Source organism: Antedon mediterranea, chromosome 1 (assembly GCF_964355755.1).
Source record: "Antedon mediterranea chromosome 1, ecAntMedi1.1, whole genome shotgun sequence".
NCBI lineage: Eukaryota > Metazoa > Echinodermata > Crinoidea > Comatulida > Antedonidae > Antedon > Antedon mediterranea.
Window position 1 is genome coordinate 33,450,611 of NC_092670.1, and position 21,136 is coordinate 33,471,746.

Genomic DNA, 21,136 nt, shown 5'->3' on the forward strand with positions numbered 1-21,136 from the left:
GTCAATTGAAATTTACCGTCATCAAATGTCACATAGTCAGATTCCCAGCAATTATTCTTCTTTCTATTCCTCTCTTCTCTACTTCTCTTATTTGAAAAATATTTTTTTGGAAAATTTAGGTTACAAACATTAGTTTAAAAAAAATAGGCTAAACACCTTTTAATGAAAGCATGTTGTGCTGAATATGTCGAATTTGAATTTAATATAAATTCTGAAATTTCTATCTCATCATTCAATGATGAATAGGCTATCAATTCATTGTGTTGGCCGCTTGGGCTTTTATACTATGTCATTAAATTTGCATTAGTATAATACTAGAATGTATTAATATTATTATATTATGTAGTATTATTTATGAATTAATATATTGTTTTCTGGAAAAAATTATCCCAAGATAGAATATTCAGTGACTGCTTTTAATAACTAAGTGATTATGATTAACTATTAAAACAGGTCTCTCAGTCACCAAGATAGGGCCTGTATAGAGGGAGTTAGAGTTCGGAATTCAATATCTACAGTGTTTACAAGCAAGCTTTTCTCTATCGGAGTTAAATACAGTGTGTCAATTTATTTAACTTGTTCTCCGTTCAAACGTCTGTTGTCAACATTACATAGAATACCTCTGATTCTGAACCTATTAAACAAAAGGTACAGTACATCAGAGTTGTATCAGGATTAGCAATAGGGCAACATAAGAGTTGATCACGCAAGCAGCTTAACATTACATTATGTGTGAACACAGTTAATACTACAGTAAAGATGATGCTTGCTTCTTAAATATGGATAACGCAGGTCACTGAACCGTATACTTGGTAAGATGCTCTCCAAATTCTTTTTCGGATCAGGTGTGAAAGCAGCTATTTCTTTGAATGTTGATGTGAAGATGGACTGTTTCCTTAGTTGAGTGTTAGAATAAATGTATACTTTTTGTATCATGCATCCCTGCTTTCAAAGCCTCATAAAATATAACTAAAATAGTTGCATGTTGTACCTAATGATACAATATAACAACTACTGTACACAGATTTGCATAATTTAAAAAGGTATATAAATCTTATGATCCAATGCCAATCCTATTGCATTAACCAACTACACTGGTTTTATGTATTTATAATTGTCAGTAGTAGTTCAAATTAACATACTGTACACAAACATGTACAACTATCATTAGCACAACTAAACATGTTTTTCATGTGAGCCTTACTTTACTTTGGAACTAGGTCACATAGAATATCCTCAATAACAGTAACACCTGCTTGTATGCAAATATAATTTCTCTGTAAACTAAAAACAAGTTTTTACTTGAAATGATGATTCAAAATCGAACTGAAGTGTCATCGGGGTATAATTGTTAGAGTGAATAAATACGACAATGAGACATAGGAAATAATGAACATTACTAATTAATTGTGCTATTTATTGAACCAGATAATTACCATCTATGTGTATTTGAATTAGACTTTCTTACAAGATAGTATGTTATCGTTAAACTCTTCAATACAACTATTAAAAGAACATTATTTAAAAAAAATGCTATGTTTACTTTTAAGTGGAGAAAGATAAAACTTGTTAAGAAAATGGAAAATGGGTGATATTATAACTTCCTAGCAATTTAGAAACTTTTTCATTTGAAAAAAGAAAAACAATTTTCCATTTTCTATATTTATGTTCAAATCAAAAGAGATCAACTTAAACAAATACAATTTTGCAAACTATTTTCCCTTAAATTTTTAATTTTCATAATTGTTAAAGGTGAAAATAATTCACATATATATTTCCATTTTCAAGAATGTTTTTGGCCCATCTAATAAAAATGATACTTTCAATTTTGCAGCAAAATAAAAATATACATATAAAGTTATGGGTGTCTAGAAAACTCAGATCTCCGATATATCTGAGTTTTCTAGATCTAGAAAACTCAGATATCTGACTTTTCTAGATCTAGAAAACTCAGATCAATATCTGACTTTTCTAGTTCCAAAATGGAACTAGAAAACTCAGATCATCATTTGATTGGTTGGTAGGTCATTTGGATCGTTCCATTATTAATCAGCGGGTAGGTCATTTGAAATACAGTACTAGAGTATTATTAAAACTGATTACTGTGTACGTTTTCTTACTAATATTGTAACATGTAGAAGCGGCCTACGGCATAAATCATAAAGAAAATACAGTGCATGTTACCGTTAAAATATACTGTAGGCTTAAAATTGAGGCATGTACAAGTTGGTGTGGGTATGAGTTGGTTGAGGTACGAGTTAGCCAAGTTGGGAATAGGTACGAGTTATTTTGGGTATGAGTTGGCCACTTCTAGTCTAGAACTGTAAGACAAGGCCTACTACTCTACTACTCTACTCTACTCTAATTATTTTTATTAGTAAGAAAACGTATACAGTAATACTGTGTAGTATTTCAAATATGCTACCCTCTAATAATAATGGAACAATCCATTTGATGATCTGGGTTTTCTAGTTCCATTTTGGAACTAGAAAACTTAGATATTGATATCTGAGTTTTCTAGATCTAGAAAAGTCAGATATCTGAGTTTTCTAGATCTAGAAAAGTCAGATATCTGAGATCTGAGTTTTCTAGACACCCCAAAATTATTTTCATATTCCATGTTTTTGCTCATTTACCTATTAATAATATTTGTGCCACTTTCTTAGATATTTAATACTAAAATTAAAAATTAATTATTAATTTCAAAATCTGCTCTAAAACATGTTTAAAATAGAATATTTCAACCAAAATTGTTGAATATAATACCCAGTTACATTACATTTCTACCAATTGATCTAAAGGCAGAAAATTACTCGATTACCCAACACTTTATGGAATCGTTAAAATTAGCATTGTTACTGGAACGTGCATTATTGCTAATTGGCAATATTCAATTCATAAGTAATGTACGGTGTATACAAAACGTTACATTGGCTGGGATATAAATTGACAGTCAAGAGTCATGAATATTATCTGTTATACATAATACCTGTACAGTTATTCTTTTGTTGTGTTGTTATGAGTAGTTTAGTAACATTTTATTCTTTTAAACAGACAAAATGATGTGATAAAAATAGTACTGTCAGATTTATAAAAACAAAGGATAGTGAGTGTGATTTACTTGCTTAAAATATTTTTTTAAACTGCTTCTGAAAAAAATAATTCAATGATTTAAACATTTTGGAAAAAAGTAAATGATTGATTATAGATATATGTTGTCAAAGTTTTTTGTTGAAATAGTGCATTTGAATGCTCACATAATTAAGAAACAAGAATGCCATCAGAATGGTTTCTTATTTTCTTTATCATTATTTATATACTGTATTTCATAATTTTTTTTTTCTGTTTTTTAAGAGTTTACTAATGAATTTAAACTACAAAAGAATATTGCATCAAATTTTGATTCTTGACTGTTTTTTTGGGACAGTTATCTTTAATCAGTTGCAACAGTATTAGCAAATGCGAACAAAATAGATATCTTCATATCTAAATAAAATACTGTACTAACAATTAAAAAGTGTGATGTAGTTTCAAACCAAGGGAATTAATACAAACATATCTGTCATTGGTACTGCAGTTGCCTAATCCCTGTTATCCAAGCCAACTATTAGTAAACCATTTAACAAATAAAAATAAATCCAAACAAATGCATTTCTTGTCATCAATCAGTCAATCAACTTCTATTGCTCTAATTCTTTGCATTTTTTTCTACATTCAATTAAATAAGGATTTTCTATTCAGTACGTCTCTAACATACAAGCATTGTTGTTGAATACGTTATGGCTATTGTCTGTTGTACACTGTAAATGTTTAAACCTAATAAACGACCGTGTTTATGAAATTTTGAAGCCCTTGGAACATTTTGCTGGCACTAAAGAACCATTTATAAAAATGTTGTCACCTATATAATTTTAGCTGAAACTTTAAAAGTAATATTATTTGCATGGTATTCTCATAAAAATCTTGTCTATATTTGAATATATTTGAATGCACAATCCCAGAGGGCTGGTGTGTACCCTGAACAATTCTGTGCTAACCTCTCCCCACCCCTCCCCTCTAATAATATACCCTAATTCCCATCGCCTATAGTAAAAGCAAAAAATCGTCTTTTTGAAATAAAGAAGTTGGAACTTACTGTAAAAATACTGTTTAAAACCCTATATGCACAACATAAATTAAATGATTCGTTTGAAAATAGTTTTTTAAATTTACAATTATAATTTCTTCAGTTTGTTTAGGAAATATTAATAAAGGTTTTGCATTTGAAATATAACTGTAATTAAATTGTCATGCACTTTGGTAAACCATTACACCACTTTCTATTGCCATTGGAAATGGACATTAAAGATGTATGCCACTAGAGTGTGCAGTATTCAGTATATTGAATTTTCTGAAACAGTATAATATAATAGGGTTCATTAACCCCAATATAAAGAACAAATTATTTGCCAAAATGGCATGTTACCTGAAGTCTTCCAATTCCAATGCTCAATTTATTCTCTACTTAATTCTATCTAGAGTTTAGGAACTGAATTATAGTTTCTTTCTTTGCATATTAAAAGCCATTTATCGACAATAACGTGAGTTCATCAGCATACAAGATTATATTTTAATGATGTTGTCATAAAAGATTGTCGGTGAGTGTACTTTTGGAATGACAATTAAAACGTGGTAGTTAATTGTCTAGATATATTCTGCGAAAATTGAAACAGTTTGATAGTAAAACCAAAATTAAAACTTCTCATAAAATCATAATTTTAATTTGAATTTACAACAAGAATTGGTTCATCATGTTTGAATGGGTTATGTTTTTTAATAAATAACAGTCAACCTTCTCATAAATTACATTACAAATCTACTTCTAATTTGCCAATGGTCCTCAATTGTGTCATTGATGCTAAATTTTGTCAAACATTTTTTTTTTAACTTTTTATTTTGTGAAGTTGCAATTATATTTATTTATACAATTATGAAATTATATCTACTTTGTAAACTGGAGAGCAATTAATGATTGATTGAATTAGTTTTTTACCACTCGGCTTTCCTACTGTAAACTTGAAATTGGTCTGTCTAATTTTGGTTTAAAATCAATATTGAAGAAAATGAACTATGTGGAACTTTAAGATTGACATTTGTTAATGTTGCACCAGATTACATTCAAAACCCTAAATTGGAAGACTCTCAATATTAAGTTGGTTTTTGTTGATTTACAATCAATACCGAAGTAAATTAATTATTGATAAAGTAGTTATGATTAGATGAAGCTAATTTTGCAATATTTTGACAATTTCCTTCGGGAGTACCTAGTGAAAACCAATTAGAGTGACGTTCAGTGTTGTATAACCCTCATCAGTTCCTAACACAGGCTATCTTACAAACAGGGCAATTAAGGACAGATTACAAAGTACACCCACTGACTGAAGTGATTATTATCTGATCCTAAATATATTGTAAAATTAACAATTCAACTAATGTATACACACGGTCTATTTGGGCACTGATGTAGTTGCCACAACTGTGACTAGCCCCTCGCATTTTGTAGCCCAAATTGTCTTTAAAATCATCCAGGCAGAAAGTGTCATCATTTTCTTGAATATGCAGTGACTTTAGGTTTCAGGGGTACTGTTTAAGTTTCTGAATAGAATTATACATTTGAGAGAAGGTTAAAAAAAATGTGTACACAGTATTAAGTTTAGAAAGGTAATTTCCCTTATTGATTTACATATTTATTTTTAAATTTTTAGGTACTGAAGTTGACTAGTTGTGACTATTTTTTAGCCCTAATTCCCATGATTTATTACGTTTTATTGTTTACAATGTTTATTATTGGGTAAATATAAAAAAGAAAGAAAAAATGTTAAATTAGACAAGCATTTCCTATTGGAGTTATAATGGATGTTTAACTAATTTTTATTTGTTTAAACACAGAACAAGCTACACTGCAATGTAACACTGGTAGACCTCAATTTATCCGATAGAGAAAAGAAACATAATAGCTGCCTATCCTGGAGTGGTTTATATCAGACATTGTGTTGGTTAAATATCAACTTAAGCCCTGATAAGCATCTTATTCTCAACTGTTACATCAAATTAAGTTATCTTGGGCTTCAGTCATCTGTCAACACTCCAAAACCAAATAAATGTTCATTACACAGCAAATATTCATACAGATGATAATAATCTATTGCTGATAGATATCATTGTGTGTGATGTTTAGTGTCAGGGTGTCTCATACAGATGATAGTTAAATTTAGAGTGTCAAAAGATCGCATGTTTTTGGCTAGCAGCTATTTTCAGGGGGTAATCTGAAAAATAAATAATAAATCTCCACCATTAGGTTTTTTTTTTTCATTTATCAATTGTAAATCTTATAAATCTAGATTGATACGATGATACGTTAAATACAAATTGATGTAAAACCAAGTAAAATATTTCACCAGAATTTCCTAGGAGTTAGCTATGATTCCATGGGAGTTAGTGTAGAGTTACTAGAGTTGCCTATGAATTCCTACAGTTGCCTATGAATTCCTATAGTTTATTCTATGATTCCCTGGGAGTTTTACCTTATTCCCTGGGAGTTGTACCTTATTCCCTGGGAGTTGTACCTTATCCCTGGGAGTTGTACCTTGTTCCCTGGGAGTTGTACCTTATTCCCTGGGAGTTGTACCTTGTTCCCTGGAAGTTGTACCTTATTCCCTGGGAGTTGTACCTTATTCCCTGGGAGTTGTACCTTATTCCCTGGGAGTTGTACCTTATTCCCTGGGAGTTGTACCTTATTCCCTGGGAGTTGTACCTTGTTCCCTGGGAGTTGTACCTTGTTCCCTGGGAGTTGTACCTTGTTCCCTGGGAGTTGTACCTTGTTCCCTGGGAGTTGTACCTTATTCCCTGGGAGTTGTACCTTATTCTTTGGGAGTTATGCATGAAAAACATGGACTTGTGTTAGTGTTACCTACAGTACAATTCTCTTGGATTTGGTGCACATTTTTCTGTTCTGGGAATTTCAAATTCTACTTGAATAGTATACTATCATTAATAAATACCAAATTTATCAATACACCATTCCATCTTGTGTTCAATAAAATTGGTACTCTTTCAAATGACTGGCCTTTCCACATAATGGGATATGCATTTCAAACATGGCATGATGGTGACAGACAATAATTAATACAATGTATATCACCCAGTCTGTTCACATTATTGATTACATGCTGCATTGTCTGTACCTGGGATTACAGGGGTCATGAACATTGGATGGGATATCAGTCCTTGAAACCATTAAAAAAGATTTCAAATTTGACTGGATGCAATTAGTAAAAGAATTATATTAAATGCTTATAAGCATCCCAGAGGAAATGAAACCAGAGCAGAATTTATTCAAACCTTAAACAAATGTAAATTTACACTAATGCAAACCAGCAAAACGAAAATGAATTTTTATCAATAAAATTATTTACAGATTTTTTAAACTAATATAATTTTTTAGATTATTGTTATTGAAGAACTCCAGTCTTATTTGCTATTTTAAACAAATTAAAAACATGGGCAATGATTCTTTTTGTATATCAATACTGTTAAAGCATGCTTTACAAATGTATACCTTTTGTGACTACATTATCCCCAAATTCCAGAATGTGTTTACAGTTGTTATGACAATGATTGTTTTATTTAACATATTTAACATTTGCTGCCCTCTATAGTGCAATCATATTTTTTTTTTAACTATTGTGATCTTTTTTCTTATTTATTTTATTCATTCATTCTTTCTTTTTTTTGTGGGGCTTTAATGAGAGATTTATAATACTTTTTTGTTGACATTAATGCATACTAGACAATCTTTGTTCTGTCTTGTGAGATTGTTTTCAAATTTAAATAAAATATTTTGCTGTTCTTAATAGCACAGGTCATACATTGATATGATGTCTTAATTATCAATTTCTCAAATATTGAATTGAATTTGAATATAAGCAAGAAGCTATAGTGAAAAAAAACCTCATTGCATTGGCAGGTAATAACTAAAAATCTATATTCCTGTACCTCGTCTGATACTATAGCTGATGGATGTTTTTCAAAATATATTTGTTTTAAATGTAATAGGTTGTGGGTTTTGTCAAAGGCTTAATCAAATTAAAGTTTCTTAGACATCATGGCATTTCATGTAGCATCTTGACAAAATACAACCCCTAGTGTTCCTGTGTACTATTTATCCTATATTGCCTTGGAAAACGATATAAACTAGTTTCATGAACTAATATTATTAACTACTCTGTGAATTAATCATGGGTTTATGGAAACATTTGTAATGGAATGCTTTTAAGTACACGCTAATTAATAAAGCTTGTTTTCTATTCCACTGCATAATTGCTGAATAAATATTATTATTAGGTTATGTTGACTATTATGAAGCACTTGTCCCAGAGTCATCTTATCCTCTTGAGAGTACATGCTTTTAACTCGTTTGTTTCCCTGGTTTAAATCGTTCAATATACTACGACTAGTACTTTAATGTTTCATTTATACAGAATCGTGTCGAAATTGCTAGTATGTTCGCATAAATTGACTAATGATATAGATTTTTTCGCGTCTGTGTAAAAGGTTTACAAGCCAGGTTGCTTTTAAATTGGCTTAGCTGTAGTGGATGTTAAGAGCAGGGGGACAATTGGGGATTTTTTGACTTGACACATTTAAGGTTCAATGTTATGATGGCTTTACAGAATTATATTTCCTATAGTTGACCTATATTAAACAACTGTTTGGAGCTAATCTAAAATAATACTATAAATATAGTCATGTTTTTTTCCAAACTCTGATTACTTACTAAATTTTATTGTAACAAATACAAATATTGAAAATTACTACTAGTTAAGAAAATCACAAATGTTGTCAAGTTGGATTCAGTGCCTTGAACACAGATTGTTCCCTTTATAATTGTGAAAACCGGACCACTTTATTTGCCGTGGCTACATCATACTAAATTCAACAAGCTTGTCTAGTACTAGTGGGTAGTGCAACAAAGCGTTACATAATCAGATGAGTTACCAACTTTTACATGATTGTGAAGAATCGGAAGTGAACTACATTTGAGAAGATGTGGTAACTTACATCAGGCCAGTAAAATGACATTTGAACTAGTAAAATCTATTGTAACTTTCCCAATGCTAAATGGTGATAACACAAAACAGAGCCATGTTTATACCATTACCAGATCATACAAGTATAATAAAAGTGTAATATTAGTATTTCAAATGAATTATATAAGCCTATGGTATTAATTGCCACTCCCAGTATAAAACTTTATTTGCTGTAATAAAGTTTTAACAAAGCTTGTCATGCTGGTATGTGTATTTGAACTTGTATAGGAGATTTACATATGTAATGGTTTCAGGCAATTTTGTTAAATAAATCAATATATAACCCAAATACCATCTGCAGAATGAAATCTCAAATCCCAGTAAATTGTTGCTAATGTGCACACCTGACGCAATAAGAAATCATGTTTTTAAAAATTAACTGCAGTGCTCTACTTATTAGACATAAATTTAAAACTATTTTCATAATAAATATATTTATCAACAGCTTGCTTTTAAAACAAAACCCCTTGAGACCAGATTACTGTACAAATTCTCAAATTTGGTTTTATGTATTGATGGGTAGGTATATCAACATTCCATGATCTACTTTTCAAATATGGTATGCCTATAAATATAAGAAGAAATAGGTGTTTACATTATTATTAAATGTTTTTAATCCAGAATGCAACCATCTGATTGGTTAAAAGTTATTGTAGATACCCATACAACCATCTAATTGGTAAACATTTACTGTAAATATCTGGAATGCAACCATCTGATTGGTTAAACGTTTCTGTAGATATCCATACAACCATCCGATTGATAAACATTTACTGTAAATATCTGGAATGCAACTATCTGATTGGTTAAAAGTTACTGTAGGTTCCCATACAACCATCTGATTGGTTTATTGTAGTAATCTGGAATATAAACATTGGTTAAGGTTACTGTAGACCTTAGTTAATAATAGATCAATAAATTGAAATAAACATTATACTTTAAATTTTAAAAGAATAACTTAATATTGTAATGATTGTTTACAATCATGTTAAGATGCCATTCTTAATACCTCATTGTTGTATTTAGGTTACTGACCCATTACATAATGTATATTGTGTGTAGTGTGTTTCTAGTTAAAAACTACTACAAATTGACTTGAATAAGTTAATCTAATTATGTATGATCACCATCAACTAATAACATAATATAACCTGTGTAAATCCTCAGTTCAGTCTTGTCTACAGTATGCACTTTTCAAATTATTTAACTATTAGCAGCACCAATTGCAATTTGATGATTTAGTAGTTAGAAATAATCAGAAAATCATTAACAAATCTACCTTAAGCATGTGTTAGATTGCTCAAGTTGCGTTTATAACTTTATTATCAAATTTCCTCAATTTAAAAAGCAATTCTGTTCATATTATGCTGTTATTACTTTATGATTGCTTCATCTTTTGTACTATTTCATGTCTTGCTGTATACATACCATACCAATCCATAATATACTGTATATTAAATAACATAATAATAATAAATAACCCCAATTTAATTAAGCTAAAGTTTTACTGCAGAATAGTTAATCTGTCATTTCATGTTGAGGGGACATACTGTAGTTTGTGGATTGTACCATTTTTGGAATGGTCGTTCAATAATAATTATCTACAGTTCAAGTTAAATCTCGCTCTTTATGAAGAATGTCTATTGCCTGTTTATCCAGGTACTATAAGTATAAGCGGCAGTAAATGTAAGAGACTAATTGTAACATTTAGTAAAATGTAAAATATAAAATTTAAAATCTGATTATGTATTTGTATCTGACTGGAGACATTGAGATTTTAATAGGAATAAAGTAAACTGCAATATGTGTAGAATTTACTATAAAGAAGACATACTTGATTCATTCACCTGAATTCTAATGTTTGTTTTTGTCTATCACTTTGTATAAGCGAAGAAAGACAACTGGCAATATCTGTCATTTTCAGATTTATGATGTGAATGTAACAGGTATATTTCAAATGTGAAAGGATGCCTCAACTAATGAAATCTGATTCTAAGTCTTCTTTATATTTAGTATTCTTGCCTGATATGTTTTGTATGATAAATTACAGGTATCTTCACTACTAGTAGATAGAAAAAGATTTGCAATTTGTAGTTGTTGTCAGATCTGTAATATCCACAAAGAAAACCAGATTAAATATGCTTTAAATTCTGAATTTGAAATTAGAAAAAGATTAAGATAAGAAACAGAAAAGTTACAGTTAAGGAATTTTAAAGGAAATTTATCCTAGTTTGGCATCTGGTACTGTGCAGTCCTTTTATCATGAAAGGGAACAAGCTTGGCGAGAGTTGGTACCTGATGATTACTGTACATTCAGTGTGTTTGGGTTAAATCATTTTATTAAACTGAATTTATTATTATTTTGCTTTTTATGACTTCTTTATTCATTAAGCAAAGTAATTTGCTTGATTGAAAATGTTCATCTGGTTTGTAGGTAAGTATATTGAAAATATTCTTTTTTCCAAACCAATAATTAGTAAAAACTAACCTTGACAGTTTCGCTGTCCTGATCAGACAGCTTCTTCAGAAATAATGACGATCTATCATCAAACAGACTGACCTCTAGAGGGCCTATTCTGTTTAATGACAGGGTGGGTCATACACGTGACTGAGTTGGTGGGTGCCCTCGTCTCTGTTGATGATTTGGTTTCCTCGTCTGCGGATCCAGAGGTCAGTCTGTTTGATGATAGATCGTCATTATTTCTGAAGAAGCTGTCCGATCAGGACAGCGAAACTGTCAAGGTTAGTTTTTACTAATTATTGGTTTGGAAAAAAGAATATTTTCAATATAAAATAATTTGCTGTAGGGATTATAAGGAACACTGTAATTAAAGAACATTGGTACAAGAGTTATATCCAAGTTTTATCATAAATATTTAGGATGTGGCATTAAAATTTAAGCTTTTTGAAATTGAAAATCTTTCAAGTACAAAATTAATAATATTTCATACTTCCCCTGTGGTATGTACTGTATAGTCTAGATACCAGACTCTAGATATTACTAATAGTAAATACTGTTTACTATAGTTTATGTTTGAATTAGATTATCAAATCTTTGGATATTAGGACAACCTATTTTATTGTTGTTGATGATAATGTATTAGATTAGTTGACTTCTATTGTAAGATTACACAACTACAAAGTACTATTTCAGCAAGATGTGTATTATTGTCAGCTTTGCCTGATGCAAGATGTTTAGGGACTGACACCTCCTTCAATTATTTTGTTTAAATCTTATTTTGTGAATTACTATTTCTTAACATACTTGTCTGGAGAGTATAATTGTTCAAATGTTTTTGATGCTGTCTTGAGTAATTGGAGAGGTCTTGGAGGCTGAGGTCTTCAATTCCAAGGATAGTATTTCACAATATACTAAAAGATCATCCCATTCCCAAAGATCTGTTTTATCTTGCAATAAAATAATTACTTGATTTGATTACAATTGTATTGTTCTGTTGACCTTCCCATGTAAAACAATATCAGTATGTCTGACCTACAGTACCTTTCCATGGACAACCATGTCAGTATTTCCAATCTTTTCTAATTGCGTAACAATGATAAAGACATTTCTATTGTTGTTGAACGTAAACTGTAGGTACTACTTAATCTTTTGTTAAGGCCTTAAGTGGTATAGTGCTAACTCGGACATTTAATATTAGGTTTTCGACAAAAAACATCTATAGGGTACTGTAGCTTTAGTTTACATTTTAATGGTCACAAAGAAATGGTTTATAATTAGACTAGGAAAAATACCCACCAAGTGCAGTTTCCAATGAAGTTTAAAACCTTCCCAGTACAATCCATCATTTTTATAACCATGTTTGTGGATGTGTGTAATATACACTTTCTCTCCCTAATAATATAGATGGAACTGCAGTGCATTTTTGGTTGGTGGAATTTAAATAGTGTTGTCACTTTTTCACACCAACATTCTCTATCCATAGCTGATGATGACCATCCTTTCCAATCCACTCTTTTATGTACAGTAATTTGCCCATGTTTCTGATGCCTATAATTGTTAATGGTATTAATTGAACATTTGGGTGACAAAGAGAAATTCTCACTAATGAGTTTCCTAGTTGTAGATAGATAACATTTTATAAGACAACAATCTTTTACGATTATCTATCCTTTGATGGTATAGCGTCCTTCTTTTCTAATGTTACTATACATTATTTATAGTAGTGTTGCAACTAGCAGTTGCTATCTGCCCACACTCTCTTCATTTATCTTTATAAAAGGTTATAACAAAATATATAATATTACTTTAAAATCGTGGTTGGCGTGTCGACACACATAAAAATGTATAATATTACTTTTAAATCCATGTTACGTTGTTGACATGCCTACACTTTATGTCGGAAAGCAATTTAAAAAAAGTTTCAGTTGCTATAAAGAATATCTCGTGTTTAGCTAGTGATATTTTAAGTTATCTGACTTGATGTTTGATGCGATATGACCTGTAATGGACTCGATAAGCAACTAATGAGTACTAAAAGTCATCGTAGATTGTGCATTTAAGAAACTATTTTATTGACAATAGTACAGTAGTAGTAGCAACATAGCATTTATCAATGAGTTGGATAATATCATGTGACATGAACAGCTTGTTATGTGTCCTATACACTATGTTTTGTATTGTTTGAATGGAGACGATATTAAACAAATGCTCTTGAATAATACATACGTAATTAACTTAATTACGAGCTTGAAATGTTTCCATCAAAATGTATGTACTCAGCCTGGAGAGAACAAATCTCATGCAAAGAGAAATTTATGGGAAAGAAAGATAAATATATGTTGCAGTTTAGATGTTTATATTCAATCGGAGAAAATAAACTCAGTTTTATATTCAATCGGAGAAAATAAACTCAGTTTTATATGATTACAATGTAATGTCAATTTATAAATTTGTTTTGTGCCAAATTATATTAACATTTTAAAGATGGGTGTTACTGTTGTTTAATGTTGCTATCAATATCATTTTTTGTTGCTTGTTTCCAAAACAGATCCTTTTGAGACTCTTAATAGTGGTGCAGTTTTTGGCATAGGACTTTAACAGTGATTTTAACCAACGGTAAACTGCAGTGCAGTACTACCTGAGCCTCAAGACAGTTTCTTTCTGATTTTCTGGTGTCAAACTTTTTCAAAAACTTGACAACACAATTTAAATATGTTTGTACTTCTCTGTTGTTAAACTTTCATTGAGTGTAATTTGGTATGATTTATATTGTGTTTATAGCTATTTAATTTATTCACTGTTGTTGGCAGGATTCTACTGTACATGCAGTACATGTACCATGTACTGTATGCAGAAGTTGCATAGCAACATTTACCAATACTTTGAAGATGGTTTAGCCTAAATGGAGTTCTCATGATAGATGTTTATATATCTTTTTAGTCATCCATTTGATGAAAATACTCTAGCTTTCGTCATAGTTGCTTTGTTGAATGAAGGTTATAGAGTGTTACTCCTCTATGTCTATTTAATATTAGCTATTCATTTACACAATGATTAATGAGACAACGAGAACGTAGAATCCTATGAGTAATAAACACGCTCATTAGATCACATCCATCCTGTGTTCGTATGCTATTATGTATTATATTGCACCTTAGAGCCCATGTAAATTGCATCCCACATCCAGCTGACGTTCTAGTTTAGCTGACAGTCACTGCATATCAAATTTGGAATCGTTACGTTTGAATGATTATAGGTAAACTATCCTACTACTATAGGAAATTATTATAATTTGTTGTGTTAAATAATACTGATATTAATAAAATAATGATTTTTTAAATAAAACTGAATTATTTTAAAGAAAATATTAGAATACAGTAGGCCTATTATTAATTGAATTATAAGGAAATTTATAATAAGAACAATTGATTTATAGCATACTTTTGTGTGTGTGTTTTTTTTTTATGACTACTGTAGCTTTCAACTAATTGGATGTCTATGCACAGCCAATAAAAATGATTTGTTCTGGTTTTTAGTGATTAAACATTTAGCTAATTTCATGTCAGGATATCCAACATGATTTAATGCTATTAAGATCCATTTGTTTGCTCTCGCAGGCAGTGGCATAATGCAGTGGGTAAGGGCCCCTGGTTTAGCACTATTAAGGGCCTACAAGGCTGGGTTTACTGACTGACTGCTCATGATCTGGGGCCCATTAAATTCTGGGCCCTTGGGTGTAGCTAGTGTGCACTCATATAGCAATTACACGACTGCTACTAGCAGACCACATGGTTTAATTTAATTATGACAGACATTTATGAAATTATGTATGCATTAATGATCTTCTGTTCACGTAGGTTACTTTACTATATTTTTACTAGCACTCATTGGCATTGCCATTGATGGCAATTTGTATTCTTTACCTTCTATCTCATGTTCTTGTAGCTTGACTTTTCACGACAGAGCCTTCAGTAAAATCAACCAGCCTGTCTATTTTGGCATTTATTAATGCAGATTATGGCTATAAAGCAAATAATTCATCATTAAAATTTGTCATTCATAATTGTGAATGTTACAACTTTGACACGAATTTGTATTTATAAGTAGTTTGAGATGTACAACGTATAAATAAACTTACCGTATGCTCGAAAGCTTTCCCTCTTGAATATTCGCTACCCCGTTCGTTAAATGGGTAAGAGCTACGTAATAGAGTAATCTGTTTGAATATGCTCCCCCTTGAGCGGCTCATTTGGTTTAATTCAAACAAGACGCTGTTTTGAAATATTACACTGTTTTGCATTAATTCATCTAGTAGTTAGTAGAATTGATAGGACAAAAATATATCAGAATGAGCAATCCACGATTTTTCTTGTAACATTAATAGTTTCCCATAAGTAGGCTGTGGTGTATGTAAAGGATGTCTTTGGAGCTGTAGGACTGGACCGATGTAAGCTATTTCTACTATACATGTTGCAAATACTAATCTTATACTGTTTGGGCTAGCTGGACACTAAAGTATGCTATACTGGAAGGAGCTGTTATTTTTGACAAAACATTCTGTTCGCGATAAATATGATTTTCTAGAAAGCCTTGGAAATTTAGCATGTACAGTAAATAAGTGTGCCTGTGTGTAAATTGTCGTTTATGTTTATTATGAGGAGATTACAGATTTTCTAATAAAAGTTCTTTCTATCTTCAGTTCTCATGTTTATGTGTCAAACTTCCTTATTCTTCTTTACTACAGACAATTATCATTTTCATTTTTAGAGGGTCATGAACTATAGTTATTAGGTAAAATGTTTTGCATAAAATGTTGAATATTGTGCCATAAAAAGAGGATGTTTAAAATGAATAATTATATTGACTGACAACTAGATAAAAAACTAAATGTAGGATCAGAAGAATATAAAATTGCAAATATTTTATGTCAATTATGTTCCTACTGTGACGACGCATTCAATTTGGTAATTTAATAACAAACCTTATTCATAGTATAGTCCAATCTCTGTTGAAAATACCTTTATGCTTGGTATTGTACAGATTCATCATTTTTATTCGACAGCGGGAAACCCTTGACTAAAACAGAATGGATTAAAATACATAAACAATTAAAAAAGCATTGATAAAAAATTCATAAAAATGGTCAATAAAAATATCTACTCAATATTTTTCCTTGTAATAACTTACTTTGCACTAATAATAATAAAACTTCTATTTATCAATCTGAAAAGGATAGTGTCACTTTAATCGATTGCTTTTTGCAAACTTTTTTTGAATTTATGACAGCAATATTTCTGTATTTATTTTTGAAAAGATGTAGACAGATATTAAATGGCCTTTCTGTCATACTGGAGCAATTTATTTTGAAACGTTGCCTTTTGCGATAAGTGTCCTAAGATGCTAGCCGAACGAAATGATGCCATCGTCGCAAAAGTCATTTTAAAAGTTTTGCTGTGATATTGTTCATAGAACCTGCTTGTCATTACATATTACCTAATGTTGGTTAGTTTTTGGTTTAAAAAAAAAATGTTTTTTGTTCTTTATAACTTAAGTTTGAAGATGTGCATATGTGTACTGTACTGTATCTGTAAAATAAAAAATTATGCAGTCGAACCCTTTACCTGTAGAGGACACAACAACAACAAAGTACTTTAATATGGCTACTACCCTCTGAAAAGGGTTCACTATATACACATAAACAAAGCGCTTTGATCACTGTAAAAAGCGCTATATAAATGACAATGTTATGTTCTGTTTATTTCACGTTGGCTGTTTCACTTGGAAAATGTCTCACTATAAAGCTTTCCTTTGAATACGGGTTGACTGTATGTTAGAAAATATATTTAGTCACCATCGTTCATTTGACAGGAAAGTTTCCCTCATAATAGGGGTGTCCCAATTCATTGTAGATTCATTTCATACAATGACATTCCTTCAAAATACTGTATGCCCAAAGTCGTGTCAATTTACATTCCAGTCATCAGTTACCCAGTTAAGGTATCATTTCATTATACTTAGGATTGTGTCACCGATTTAACAGTATCCGTTTGCGTATTAAACATTGCAATCCCTTTGGCAGCTAAACCGGTTTCTCTTGGCCTTTTACACCTGCCAGACTAGCCTCTGGTTATGAATTTAAGTTGCCTTGCAAATGGACTACCTGTGGAGAGTATGTGAACTTTGACATGTACTGGAGATGAGCGCCTTTGTAAGATAACCATGCAGCTGTTATGTTGCTTGCACTCTAATAAAACCATACCGTTGTTTTTGGGCACTCTGTTCAATGTACTGTATGTATTAACGGTATTAACATTGTGTTTTGAGAATACTCATTATTATACTCATAATTATTACATTACGAAGGAACCTATTTTAGCCCTACGACAACAGAGTCAATTTTTATGGGAAACATATTTTCACTTGTGAAAATTTTATAAGTACAACATTTGAAGTAATTATATAATATTAATATATATATTTTATTTCTTGGCAATTTCTTACTATGACATTTATTAATTAAAAGTTTGTAATACTGTATAATTTTTCGTTCAGCATGTCCATACAGTAATGTTGATCTCAATAAAAATGTAGTAGACTTTATTATTCTGATTTACTAATCATCAAAAACACCCACAGAGAATTTATAGATTTCTAATAATTTGATTAGGTTTGTTGTTATAGTGACTATAGTATTGGTTATATCCTATCTTGATGATATAGTGTAGTCTTTGATTGTACAGTGTGTGTTTACTGTTGTTATCCTGGAAGATGTCTGTAATCAGATTGAATTAATATAGCCCAATTTTGGCATTATTTACACTTAGCCAAAATTCTATCTTAACATTGGTTAATAATGGTTCCCTAATTTAAACAGTTTAATTACTGTCCAATCATTTCCATATATAGCTCACAAGTTCACCTACAAAATCAGAGAACATTTTTGGGGAAGGTCTAGCCCAAACAAGGAAATCTAACAACAGGATGCTGAACTCCGGAGGGTGTATCTTTGGCTGTGACACAATCAGTTCTGCCCACTCACCACGGAGAATATGTACATGTTGGTATTTGTCCCAACCAGACATAACATCAAAGGACTTTTACGAGTTCCTATATCTTGGCAAGGAGAGCTTAGTGCCCTGTAATTGTTAGATTGCCTTGGTCCAAATCAGTTTGATTTTCTCTTATAACACTAACAGATGAAAAAAATAAACTTTTGTCTATTTTGATGAGAATAAAGTTGTTAATTGTCCTTTCACATTATTCTATCTTACAGATATGATTACCAGGCACTGTTGCACAATTCAACGTTTTGTTTAGTGCCACGAGGGCGCCGTCTGGGGTCTTTTCGTTTCTTAGAAGCGCTGCAGGCAGCGTGTATACCAGTTCTTCTTAGCAATGGTTGGGAATTACCGTTCTCGGAGGTTATAGACTGGGACAGAGCTACCATAGAGGGTGATGAAAGGTTATTACTACAAGTAAGTTTTCACAATTTATTTTACATATTTATCATTATAACAAAGTGTTCAAACAAAGTAATAATTTGTAAGTGTATTTTCACGTTCAAAACATTGTATTCATAAATTTTAATAAAGGTTCTGCAAATTTATAATATTTACCTGTCAAATGATAATACAGAATTATAATGATGATGTGTGTGTTGGAACAGGAAATGGTTTCCTATACAACACCTGTCAAATTCAAACTATAGAGGGCTCACTTCAGAATATTTACTGTCATTGTGACAAATGTACAGTACAAAATATTAACACTCTCATTTAATTGGTTATCCGCACTTGGCGGATAACCCCTTGTTATTGTCAGGATCTTTTTTTTTTTTTTTTTTTTTTTTTTTTTCTATGTTATTCTTCTTTCTTTCCCCGAATTTTGTTCGCAGCACATCTCTATCTTGTGGCCAACATAAGATTGTATAACTTTGTCATAAGGTTGACCTATAGCTGTAGATGTGCAGCCAAGCTTTTGGACGATTTTGGAGTTGCGCAGCGTAAGTTACGCGCAATTTCATGAATTTCAATGATTGATCATAGAATAAAAACTAAAAGTTGTTTTGTATTGAAACTTTGTGAAAATTTAAGTGAGATCATGCGCAAACTTTCTATGGATTAAAAATGGCATGTTTCACAAAAAGTTACGCGCGCACGCGCGTTTGAAATTTCAAAATGCGAAAAATCAATTTCTAATCAACTTTCTATGCGTTTCATGTCATTTTGAGCATTTCAAAAATTCCCACGCGTGCGCAATTTTTTTACGCGCGCGTGCGCACGTAGCGCAAAAACATCTTTTTTTTGCTTGATTTTTGTTTTTTCAGCCTTTTCTAGTAAATTTATGAATTTTCAATCAATTTCGACTCAAAATCACGTCACACGAGCACGTAGAATTGGATAATTTGCGTGTGTTTTTGATGAAAAACTTCAAAAAATTGTCAAAATTAGACCTTTTTTTAAACAGTCATAAATTCTAAACTACGTGGTGAACATTTTTAAAATTACATATTCTGGAAGTAGATGAGTTGTTTTTCTCGAATCATGCATTGATATGGCTAACCGGACATTGTGACATCATCGTATGGCCACCCGAATATAAAATATAGGATTTTTTTCTCTTTCATCATAGCTCGTCAAATTTAATAGAGCGCATCTCCACTTATCCGTATTCCATTTCACTCAATTTTTTTATATTGTCTAGATCAATCAATTATCTTTCGCATGATTCACCATTTTTAAAATTGTGATGACGTCATCATGTTCAAATGCGTCAATAACTTTGGTCACTTATTTTCACCTATTCTGCACTGTATGTAGTACGTATACAGTATATAGTGTATACCGTACACACTTAGACGCGACACAAAATAGAGGGCTCACTAACATTTTTTCAATGGCATAATCGTTTTTCTGCGCGCAATATTCTAACTTAGGTGTCATGCGCGTGGGTTTTGCGATGCGGATAACCTAACTCGTCCGTAGTGACGAGTTCAAATCTAGTTATAATTTTAATCGATCAATTTATTAGATTTTAACTTTTTTAATTTCATCATTTTAGATCATTAAAGAAGTAGTACTGTACTTTTAAGTATTATATCCATAAAAAAAGGAAAAATTAAAGAAAATATGTTTACTACTGTAATAGAATAGAAACTTATGTTATGACTGTAAATTATGCCATTCCCTCTAATATCTGTTTTTAGTATGAGGCCAATGTTTCAGATGAGAATATTGTTAAAAATACAGAGTACAATTTTGAATTTTATTTTTTTTTTTTCAGGTACCATCAATAACAAGGTCCATTACAAATGAACGTATTCTAGCCCTGCGACAACAGAGTCAATTTTTATGGGAAACATATTTTTCATCACTTGAGAAAATTATAAGTACAACATTTGAAGTAAGTAACTAATAATGAAGCAATATAAAAAAGAATGGTGAAATTGTATTTATAATTTTTTTTTTCATACGCATCCAACTAAGATCCAATTGGATTTTCAGTGTGGACCATTTTTATAGTATAATGCTATAATGCTAAAGTGCAT

General features: G+C 31.0%; 1 protein-coding gene across 1 annotated transcript in view; it reads left to right on the forward strand.

The window, feature by feature from the left end:
• LOC140058233 (exostosin-1-like) overlaps window positions 1–21,136 on the forward strand; it is a 77,868-nt gene that overhangs the window by 44,395 nt on the left and 12,337 nt on the right. Inside the window, exons 2-3 of the mRNA XM_072107533.1 lie at window positions 18,863–19,064; window positions 20,872–20,991. Of these exons, the coding sequence (XP_071963634.1) occupies window positions 18,863–19,064; window positions 20,872–20,991 (322 nt within the window). The remainder of the gene's footprint in view (window positions 1–18,862; window positions 19,065–20,871; window positions 20,992–21,136) is intronic.